This window comes from Chanos chanos, chromosome 4 (genome assembly GCF_902362185.1).
Source record: "Chanos chanos chromosome 4, fChaCha1.1, whole genome shotgun sequence".
NCBI classification, from domain to species: domain Eukaryota; kingdom Metazoa; phylum Chordata; class Actinopteri; order Gonorynchiformes; family Chanidae; genus Chanos; species Chanos chanos.
Genome location: NC_044498.1, coordinates 20,665,742 through 20,677,788, shown reverse-complemented (window position 1 = coordinate 20,677,788; position 12,047 = coordinate 20,665,742). Strand labels below are relative to the sequence as shown.

Here is a 12,047-nt window from a genome sequence, read left to right as displayed (position 1 = left end):
CTGTATTTGGTAACTACAAACACCGTGTTTGAGATGTTTGACGGATTAAAAACTGGAAATTCCTGTTGTTCAGCTCTCTTATGGTCAAACAACTTACATTTAACAATATTATTTATTTATTTTACTCCTTAAAACTTATTTCTGGGTGTTAATTAGAACCGTAAGATAGCATTTTAGCATGCTTTAGGGACTTGACTGTGTGCAGGGTAGCAAAAAAGAAACACTTTATGTTTGATTGCTACATTAAGAGCCGTAATACTTCACACGATGGTGAGAACATAGCTGAGTGCTAGGTATAATAAACAAGAGTTCTTGGCAGGAAATAGATGTATACCAAATGTTATTGAGTAATGCAAGATTTGGGTTCACTGAGTCCTCCAGTGCCTGCTCAAAGAGCACTGGAAGGCAACAAGTGAGTAAGGTTCAAAAAAGCTGTGCAATATATCCTGCCTCTTCTGAAATAATTCTGATGAGGACAGTACAGGTCAGTGGCAATGTACTGCACAGATGTTGTTTGGAAACATTAGGTGGGGTCAGATCTTCTGAGATTTTGCTTGAGACACAACTCTCAGCCACCATTCACAAGCTCTGCAGAAAAATGGGTTCACTGTGAAGGAGTGTAGAGATCAAAGACACTCCGTAACTCTGGTTAGATCACATCCAGGGCCAGCTGTGTATTGAATCAGAGAGTTCCAGACAAACGAATCTAGCCTGAAGGAGCCAACAATCCTAGTACTGTTTCAGATTTGTATTCAGAGGTCATCCTAACCCTGACCTCTCCTCACTCACCAGTGTCCACGCTCAGTATCAGTGGAATTCAGTAGAATTCCAGCAAGTTAACACACCCAGCCATATCCTGTGCTCCTAACAAAATACTCACCACAAAATGACTAGCGACTGTTCGCAGGCAAGTGTTCATTTATTCTAGAATGGTTGATCCTGTAATCATTTTATGTATTTCAATTTTGTATAGGCACTAACACAAAGGCTGCTTAATATTTCTTAGTATTCACTGTAGTGTGATTCAGAAGTAGCAATACAGAGTCATTTAGTCTTGGAACTGATGTGCAGTGTTGTATTTAGCAAATTATGTCTGAAATTTCAACAAAATACAATATATTACTTTGTTTTACTAGAAAAGTTTCAGATATGGCAAGAAAATAACATGAATGGTCACATTTGTCATATGAGTTCAGTCTTCAGCCTTATGTACTCGGTGCTGGACAGAACATACTGGGAGAAAAATGAACATACACAGAAAACCCTTACCGGTGTGTTCGTCTTGCCCGTCAGGATAGTGCGAGCTTTAGATTTGTTCATGTTGAAGTTCTTCAAGTAGGCTTCATAGATCTGTTTAGCCAGGGTCTTCTGGTCAGCCAGCTGGGGGTTCTCCACCTCCCTCTCCCCTGTCAGGATTTCTGCTTTCAGCTTCAGTTTTTCTGACTGGGGCATTCGACCGAAGCGAATAGCTGTAGCATGGATGCGGAACACAAAAGAACCACTGAGGAACTGTCTCTTCATTAATGTGCAACAATAATTCAGCAGAATCCCAGTGTTTACAGTTTATCTGCACTGCTTCACTGTATTCCTCATGGGAGAATACACATTTTCACAACAGTTAACACAACATCCCTACCAGAAATGTGGTTTCCAAGACATATTTCTTTTGCAAAATGTGCTACCAATCCCACACTTCCACAAAGGACTGAACACAGTATTCAGAGACTGTACATACAAACCATTCTTATTTTGTACCAAAGCTCTGAATGTATGTGTGAAAACCGTATGGTGAAAATGATAAAAATGCTTTGGTAACTAAATAATTGAGTGAGAACAATTATAAATCAGACATTAGGGAGGTTTCTTGTACCTGATCCGACATTCAAATAAAACCCACTGATGTCTGACATACTAAATGTGTCAGAAACTCTGAAAGACATTATAAAAAAACAGAGCACTATACAGTAAAGACATAAACACATGCTGGTAAAAACAATGCTGTGACTACAACAGGAATCATATTTCCATCTAACTGAAAGTATAGTGAACATGATCCATAACTGTAACAAGTGCTGCAGCATCAATGAACTCACTCCTCACCACTGCTGCTGTTATTACTAATAATCGGTCTTACACTGGGTTGAGACCCTTTATATCACAGACGCAGCATGTTTAAAAAGTAATCGTTCTCTAAAGTGATTGACATATTTCATTTTGTTTGATGCTATTAACACAATGTGTTGGTATAATGTGTGAAGAATTGCGTGTGGTGTTTTGAAATTAACACAAAAATACAATGTGGAGTTTTATGCTGATAACAGTACATATTGCTTTACAAAAAAAAAGTGCAATGAATGAGATTTGCAGGTGCTCTCCTTTATAAAGACATTTGTTGTCTGGACTTCATATAAAATCAACACTGAACAGATTATACTGATATTTAGCAACCGTGTTTTTATATTGTACTGAAATGTGCTGTTGGCCTGACTGCAACATAAATTTTATCATTTAATTATATACCTAACACATGACTTCTCAAGTCTCTGATATGAGGACTTTGAGCAACTCCGGACTACAGCCAACTGTTCACTCTTTTGTAAAGCCTGCTTGCTTTTGTCACCGTTCCATATTGCAGACTTCAGTATTGGTCAACCTCATTTGGGGAAAATTAATTGACTCAGCTAGCACATACATCCAGTTTCCCATGGGACATAATCTGCCCATTAGACACAGGCTTTGCTAATCTGTTACAGGGGAAAAAGATAAGACTTGAAACCGGCATTTGTTAGTTTTGTCACATTAGGTTGCCTCATGTCTCTACAGTTTATGAATCCCTGAAGAGTTGAGTAACTAGAACTCCCCCGACTTTTCTAAATAGAAAAAAAATAACTTTGGTTGTAACAGAAACTGCCCTCAGTTTTGAAAGGGAAGAAGGCAGTAGCAGCAATTTGTAAAGCATAGCATTTTAACCTGCATTCAAATATCATTTAAACAAAGAACAACACAACACAAAATGTGGGGGATTACTAAACTACATATAGAATCATATGAGAACAAAATGTCATTTACTGGTGTGTACATGAAATACAACAATAGCTTGAACATGGAAAGCAGGAGAACCGTAACGCTAAATCTTAAAAGAACATCAACTTACAAAACATCTTTTCTGTGATTAAAGGGATGGTAAATATGTCAGGTGCTATGAGGGCAGACCAAATGGTGTGTATTGTATTCAAATTGGGTGACTCCACAGTCTCTAATGCAAAGCAATATCCCTCTCAGACAGTCAAATCCTAAGCATCTAATCAGATTAGCACTGCAGTGCCTGCACCTGATTTGCTCATAAGGTACAGGGTGTCTGGCAACTTTTTACAAAAATTACAGCAATCGGTGGAGCATTCTTTTACAGAGCTCCCCAGCTATGAAATAGCCTTCCAACATATGTTTGGGATTCAGACACACTCTTAATCCTTCAGTCCAAAATGAAAAAAAAACCATACTGGTTTAATCAAGCCGAGAAGTAAACATGCTAAACTAACTTCACAAGTTAAGTACACAGTCAAAGTAGCAGAGCTGAAAGGGGACCTGTGACAGGGGTTTTTGCTGAACTTTACTGTCAGTGGTGTCACCCTTCCATCACATGCAGTCCCTCTTGTTAGCTGACCATGAATTGGTGGGGTGCTAGCATCTCAAAGATGCCCCTCTCTTTTAGTTATGCTGCCACAGATGCAGCGATAAGCCGTTACACTGCTGGCTATGCACAGCATATGCTCTCCATCCCTAAACAATTACTCTTATGCCTTCCTCTTATCACCCTTTGGGCTGGATTAACCTTAGACTCAATCACATCTGATCCAGCTCTTTCTTCATCTTACCCCTAAATGACAACCACTCTGAGTAGAGTCAGTCCCTACAACCCCTGCCTGCACACCGCCCTATGTTCTTACCTACCTTCCTTAACCAGGAACCACTGACTGGTATCCATGCATACGTATGTACTCTATCTGTATGTATACAGGCCAGCTGTATCACTAGAGTCTGCAATTTAGAAATCTTTCACGTAAGTATTAATGCCCACTAATCTGTGTACCTCACGTCCTTCCCATATCTTCACCGTATGTAACTCACTAACTACTATATGCTCACTAACCCAGTGCCCACCAGAGAAGGGTAGGCTCCCAGTTTTGAATCTTGGTAGCTCTTCCTATTTGAACTAAAAGGAGATTTTCCTTGTCTCTGTTCTCAGATTTGCTCAGTGGGGATCAGAAGCCCAGTATCCTGTAAAGCTGCTTTGTGACAATGTCCGCTGTAAAAGGTCTTACACAAATAAAGTTGGACTGAATTAAAATAAACAGAACTGAACAGAAGTGATTTGTCCATGGTCAAGTATATGTCGTGACATGACACATCCTGAAATTTTGGCAGTGAAAATGGCAGTTAGTCTAACAATTAAGAGGCATCAGAAGACACATCTCCTCGGCAGTCTAAGCATATGTATTAAGCTGGGGTTAACTGCACTCATAGGCTGACTGAAGCATGGTAAACCAGACACCTGTTTCCCAAGTCCGCCAAGAACAGACCTTGAAGGAGACACAATGTGCCTTACAGCAGATGTAAATACTTGAGCAGAAAGTATGAAGGAATGATTTCATGGTGAAAGAGACAGTTACACAAACGTTTTCTCCACCCTCTGCTAAAAATTAACATCACAGCCCTCATCATAATAACATATTACTTGTAGTTAATAATGAAGAGCACAACATAAGGGCTGTAAAAGCAGCATTAGAAGAAGCTGCCAGTACTTCGGTCAAAGACTGTTAAGATGTAAATGTCAGTTGTGTTATAGATTAAGGTTAAAGATAACCTTATTTTGCTTCAGAGAAATGAACGAGGTGTATCCTTCAGGAAACACAAACATTTTTGTTCAGTGTTCACATGGAATCATCCAGACATAAGTGTATGAATACAAAATCACATGACTCATTGATAACACCAAACAGAAGGCACAGCAATTGGTCCACAATCCTGTGGAGTCCATAAGCAATATATATCTAACTGTATGTATGTATGTATGTATGTATGTATGTATATGCATGTGTGAAGTCTCATAAAGAAATATGTCAGTAAGAATAGGGTGAATAATAAATTTTACAAACTACAATGTTACTGTAAGAAGTGCATGGCAGCAAAGCATCTGCTATAGCACTAACTAAATGGTTGAACGATGGGGCCGCAGTTCAAAGTCACAGTTATGGGAGAACTGCTCATCATGTGGATTTTAAAAAGCTGGTATGTTTGAGTAGGAGCACAGCGACTAATGATAGAACTGGAGCTCATGCTTGGGCCTGCCTCTCTGTTTCTCTGTCAATGTGACTGCTCAGTCAATAACCTCTCTTGCAACCTCTTCACATGTGTTGATGCTGCTCTATGATGTCACCATGGCTACCATCACCCCTGCTTCTATTTTTATTTTTCTTCAGCGTTTAGGCTGATGACCTGGGATGAGGGTCAGCATGCCATGCTGTAAGTTTACACACATGAAACACTTGCGAAAAAGGAGTCATGTTAGTCCGTGGACTTTGAACAAAGCGTGCTTGCAGAATTTGCTCTTGGTGACAAAGACAGAGAATGCAAACAGAGAACGCATGGCAGGGCTGTGAGGTTCAGGTGCAGTATGTTAAGTGACCTTGACACCAGGCTAAAAAAAAAAAAAAAAGAAAGAGAGGAAAAAGGGGGGGGGGGGCTGCTGGTCAAAGAGGACATTTCATCAAACTCTGTGACCTGGGCTTCTAAAATGATTTGAAAACATGTCTGTACTTGCTCATTCAGCTTCTATAATGTAATGATAGATGGGTTGATCCTTTGAAGAAAACAGGATATCTGCTTCATGATAACAATAGAGGACTCTTCCTATATGGATAGCCCTGATTTTGATGTGGTAAGGAGATGTGCGGAAAAACATGCATTTTATCAGTGAGGGCCTTTGTGTATGCATGTGTGTGTGTGTGTGTATCCGTGTGTGTGTCGACCCAATGCATATTAAGCAATTCTGTCAGATGACTGGTGGATCTAAGGTCTTCTGGAGGTCTGTAAGCACATCCTCCCCTCTGAAGGGGTGAGCAAGTACAGTCACAGTTACTGTTCAACTTCCAACTCACTGTAGACAACCATTCATTGCTCCATTGACTACGATCACACGCATTTAGTTTACTAAAGCACACTGTCACAACTTTTATGACTGCTTTGATTTCTTGAGCAAAGAAACATTGTACAATAAATTTGGAACTGCCTCTCCCTCTCTTTTTCTCTCTCGCTGACAAACAGAAGAACACCATTTTAAAAACAAAAATGAAAATAGACAACGCTATTCTGGTAAAAGACATATCTGAACTGGTAGAGAGTGATTTGAGCTGGTACTCTGTCAGTACAGTTTGGTTATGCCTTCATTATACACATTTCTTCGTCTTGCACCTCAACTTTGCAATGTGATACCGAACCTTTCTATGCTATTAAATGGCTGGCGTTCTTCTCCAGTTACCTAACCATACTTAAACCACCATCTGTGAGTGTTTTACGTTATGCATGCAAGGCATGTACCCGTATTATCTGGGAGTGACTCTTATTTGCTTTGTGTGTGTGTGCGTGTGTGTATGTGTGTGTGTGTGTGTGAGAGAGAGGGAGAGAGGCAGATCACTCACCATTATGTGACATGCCCACAGATAGGCACTTTTGAAAGCGACAATATTGGCACTTGTTACGGTTCTTCTTTTGGATTTTGCAGTGGCGTTCACACTTGTCGTACTCCAGCTTGAGACGAATAGTCCGTCTAAAGAAACCCTGCAAATGGAGGAAGAGGGACCTCATTAAGTCACTTTACAGTGTCTGCTCAGCACATTCTTTACCAGACAGGGTTTGCAGTGCAAAATTCATCTCATAGCAATAACTTGTTACCTCTAACATGCGAGGGGTAAAATTCATAGCTTCAAGTAATTCATTGCTTTAGTTACTATCTTTTTTTATGAAAGACAATTACCAAAAGATGCTGACGTGACATTGTACCCTCTTTCATGTTAAAACCAAAACAGGACAAAATGATGGCACATTTCTTTGAGTTAGTTCTGGTTATAGCAAAAGTGCAGAAAAGTGCAGCGTTTGGATTTTTTTTTTCTTAATGCAGCAAACAAAAGCATGTGACAGACCTTTCTGTAGAGTTAACTGAGATAAGTACATGTCTGATACTCTGGTCAGAGAACAATGCAAAATGTTTGTACAGTTATTTTCCTGTAATCTGCTATGAAACAGAAGTTGTTCCTCCAAATGTTTGGGGCTAATATGAATCCTGCGCAGTAAAAACAGCTGTTTGATCTAAAATACCACAAAAGCCAACTGCATGAACTTTTGGATGTGGAGTGGAACTGGCAAATTATCAAATCTTTTGGTCTTTTAATGTGTGTGTGTATGTGTGTATGTATGTATGTGCTCAAATATTTATTAATTATTCATTTATTCATGTAACTAACTTTTAAATTCCTTCTGATATGATTTCTGCATTTTGTAGTATTTTCACAATTATCATACAAACATAAAATGCTTGTTGTTAATGTTACAATGTGCAGACAAAATGTAGTCTTCAGGACATATCTACACATTGCATGTGTAAGTGATAAAGCATGCACTTCAAAAGAGTGCATCACACAAAATCAGTAATATATGACTATGAAAATACTGCTATCAACTACTGATGTACTGAATGCTATTGGCACTGCTTTGCATCAACACTGTTGTATTAATTATGAATGTTTGATTTTGTTTCCCTAATTATGAATATGATTAAGCTATTGAAATGTAAACAGCTTAAAGTTATTGTGCTATGTGATCACATGCAGACATTGTACTGTCTTAAACGCTCTGAAAAGCTCAGCATTAAATTTGCCCCAGCTTGTTCTGAGCTGCAATGGGAATTCCTAACGAGAAAGCATACAACTGCCTTTTCTTGCCATTCTGACAAACTCAGTGTAGGAGAGGTTTCCAATCCTATTGAAGAGCAATAAAGCTCAAAAAGACAGAAAGCTAACATTGCCTCTATGAATAATGTAAGCAACATCATGATTATAGGAACACCAGTATTTATCCTGTGCAGTCAGTACTATACACTCAAGATTTATTTGAGGCCTTCATAAAGAAGAGAGAACAAGATTTTATGTTTTTTGCTTGAAATCGGAAATTTTACTAATGATTTTGCTTAACAAGCAATAGGTTCTTTCATCAAAAGATGTGTCAGAATCATTGGCATCATTAATAATATTTATCACTTCAACCACCAAAACAAAAATATCTCTGCATTAACATGTTATTTTTTTAGATCCCTCTCAGTCTTTGGGGCACAATTTTGCAACCTCCCATGGCTTCCTGTTCTACTGAAATACAAAATTGCCGTAATGCAAAATTCATCAGTAGGAGAGGGGCATCTTGAGGGAAGGGAGAGCACTCTCAAAACAAAGCAGACAAACAGTTCCTGACCAGATCCAGAGATACTTACAAAACAGTTCCTGACCAAATCCACAGATACTTACAAAAACAGTTCCTGACCAAATCCAGAGATACTTACAAAACAGTTCCTGACCAAATCCAGAGATACTTACAAAACAGTTCCTGACTAAATCAAGAGATACTTACAAAACCAGATAACTAAAGATACCTCTTGTCCTATGAGTTCAACAATTGAAAAAGAGTCCACTGGAACAGCAGTATGCCTGCCTGTAAATGACACAAAGGCATCTTGGCCCTAAGAGGTAGATTGTCTGGAGGACAAATAAAAAAAATCCTTGGGTGCAGATGGCCGGACAAGACCTCTGTCAAATACCATCTCCATGACAATGAGCTTCTTCAGTTAGTTATATATAAGATATATCTGAAGAGTTTTCCAGCGTCTGGGAATTAAATTACAGCTAAATATTTGCTTTGTTTCTTTTAAAGTAGTTTTAAAGTAGTAGTAGTTTTCTGTCCATCAGTATGAATGGAGTCTGGAGTGCATATACATATACACAGTAGCAGAGAGTTACAGCACATTCGTGCAGATAAAGCATCTCTGCACCATAGGACATCAGTCTTGTCAAGCACGAAAACAAGTTTTAGCCTTGAAATCGCTTTGCTTGCACAATCTTTCGACACAGCAGAGCAACTTGCCATTGACCGATGCCAGCTGTGTGACAGTTTAGCCAAAGGGACGGTATCTGGCGCATGGGTGGGGAGAGGGGATCCTGAAATGGAGGGAAGAATTGCTTAACTGTCTATTAAGCCATAATCCCAAGACGGACCCTCGCAGTTACGAAAAGAGGGACTAACAATCCTTGGGTTGGGCTTGGGTAGAAGGTTGAAATGAGGACATGCATGACTGGAGTGTTGCCTACATCCAACCAAAAGGCATTCTTGGACAGAGACATGGGCATGCCCAAAGCTCCTGGGCCAGCCTGTCGACATCAAGAGGTTAGACATGAAGCGAATGCTCATCTGACCAGATCTTTGGAAGGATTAGTGGAACACGTGCTAATGCAAAGTGTCTGAACATTGTGTCTCTAACTTAGCTTTATTTCATCACCCATGCTTGTCTATTTGTATTGAGTATTCTTGAGTAGACACAGCTGCTCGAGAATGTCCCCATTTCATTGCACATGTAGATAGCTGGTGTACAGTTGAGCGATACAGTTTAGGATATGAGGATCTTAAAGCAAAACCCTAAAAAAGACAAACTGTCTTTGCAGCCTTAACTAATTTATTGCTAGGAGAATACGTGTTTAGGTGAATATCTGTGTTACTGTTAAGAGACAGTCTATGTATGTTCATGTTGCAACTAGAAAGGGTTGTTTTTTGGAAATAAGCTTTCAGTATAGAATAATTCTTGAGTGTATCACACTCGGCCTTGTATCCAATGTATCTGGAACACACCAGTGGAATAACAAAGGTTTTAGCTCCATTTATTTTAAACTTTGTTTAACAGACTGATGATGTTTACCCTGGGAAGGTGTTTTTGTATTTCATTTCTTAGTTACTACTCCTTTGAAGTCTTGTACTTTTCATGTATGTGTATGCGTGTGCGTGTGCTTGTGTGTGCATGTGCGTGTGTGCGTGCTTAATACACAGTAAATTAACTGGCAGTGATTTTTTCAAGCTGTGATCTCACTCTTCATTCTTGGATGGGACTCCTCCGCAAAAGCCTCAGATCTTCAGCTTGGACACAGACAAAATGTACCTTTCATTTCTATCTACAAGTCATAACAGGGGGCATCTCTGTGTGAGGCACAGTATGTCTTTGCAATAGTATGTCTCCCTCACAGTAAAACTCACTGACAGTCTGTTAAAATGACAAGCCAACAGGCTGTGCGCCTGTGTCAGCCAAGGTGTACTTGGCTTTAGAACTTCACAAAGGAAAAGGGAGGTGCATGAATGCCCATCCTCCACAAGAGAGAATTTTTCGCACATCCAATCAGGGCTCATATGTGGACTTATTCAAATAATGCTATGAATAAACTTACTCTGTCATCATGACTGCCAAAAAGTCAGTAACTCTGAAGTATTTGATGACAAAACTGTGCAACATGTTAATTATTGTCAGATTACTGCAGCCCAGGTACCTGAACCAGTTTGCCGATTTATGAAAAAAACATACTCAAATTTCACACTAGTCTGGTTCAGTGATCTGTCCTGTTTTTTAGCATCATAAAAAATCTGAGGAAAAACATCCTTTGGAGAAAAATGGAACTATAAAATATTCATTTTATAATAGCATCTAAATTAGAGCATGAGATAGATGCAGAGAGATGAGAGAACAAAGAGATTAAGGTGATCTAACAGAACAGTATAGAGTCAGGTGCCCAGGACTTACACACTCACCTTGCAGCCTTCGCATGCATGAACTCCGTAGTGATATCCTGAGGCGCGGTCAGAACATACACGACATTCCAGATTCAGTGAGGTGGAGGAGAACTCTTCCTGACTGGCAATCGCTCCATACACCCCTGAACAAGGACTGGATGCTGGAGTCAGGGCATCTACACACAAACACACACACACACACACACACACACACACAGATATAGGTACACACATACACACAAAAACATGGCTTGTTTATTAACAGAGAGGGAAACAAGTTCATATGTAATCATGCATCCCTGGTAAATAAGCAACTATGGAAATTTCACAGCACTCTATTGCAACTATGATAACTATGCTGCTTTAGAATTCCACGTATATGTACAGATATGTGTAAACAAATCAATAAAAGAAAAACATATTTACTGATTAGGTAAATGCTGTATAACAAGTCAGGTGACATGAGCTAATTTTCAGAGACAAAAAAGAAATAGCATGAAGATGGGTATGGTGAAATTTATCTTTAGTTAAAAAAAAAAAAAACAGCACGTTGCAGGAGAACTATTCAACTATAACAACTGAATTCAATGTGACTGAACTGAACTGAAGGGTCCAAAACGATTAGCTCATACACAGATGTAAGACAACATTATCACATGTTCATATCTGTAAGAGTTACACATAATTACTCTTGCACATAATGACTACCTGTTCACCACATGGTCAGACATAAACTTCAACAACAGCCAAATTACACTCCCTACCTCTTCAAACAGACTGAATGCCATGGAAATTTTCCATGACATCATGGATTTTTGCCATGTTTCAATGTTTCATCTTTCTCAGTCTACATCAGTGCATGACACAACCCACCTCTCTCACTGTTTACATTTCAAGGAATGACTGAGTGCTTTAATGCTCAAAATAAATAAATAAATAAGTAAATAAAAAGCCCAATGACAATGCAAAGATCACCTGTCAAAACAACAGTTTTACATTCATTGCCTAAAGTCTGTTTTATTTCACTTTATTTCATACTGATTTTTAATTAGATGCCTTTTGTTAAGGATTTAAAAATACCTTTGCTGTAGAGTGTGAAAAGACGGTTAGCCACACCTTACTCACAAAAATTCTTAAGTGCAAAAGGCAGAGTCAAAGTTCAAACAAGGGCCTGG

General features: G+C 39.1%; 1 protein-coding gene across 5 annotated transcripts in view; it reads right to left on the bottom strand.

Moving 5' to 3' along the window:
* pparab (peroxisome proliferator-activated receptor alpha b) overlaps positions 1-12,047 on the bottom strand; it is a 32,339-nt gene that overhangs the window by 3,755 nt on the left and 16,537 nt on the right. For all 5 annotated transcript variants that reach the window (XM_030773065.1, XM_030773064.1, XM_030773069.1 and 2 more), the window contains 3 exons: positions 10,891-11,048; positions 6,699-6,837; positions 1,270-1,469 (listed from right to left, as the gene is read on the bottom strand). In XM_030773065.1, coding sequence (XP_030628925.1) covers positions 1,270-1,469; positions 6,699-6,837; positions 10,891-11,048 — 497 coding nt within the window. The remainder of the gene's footprint in view (positions 1-1,269; positions 1,470-6,698; positions 6,838-10,890; positions 11,049-12,047) is intronic.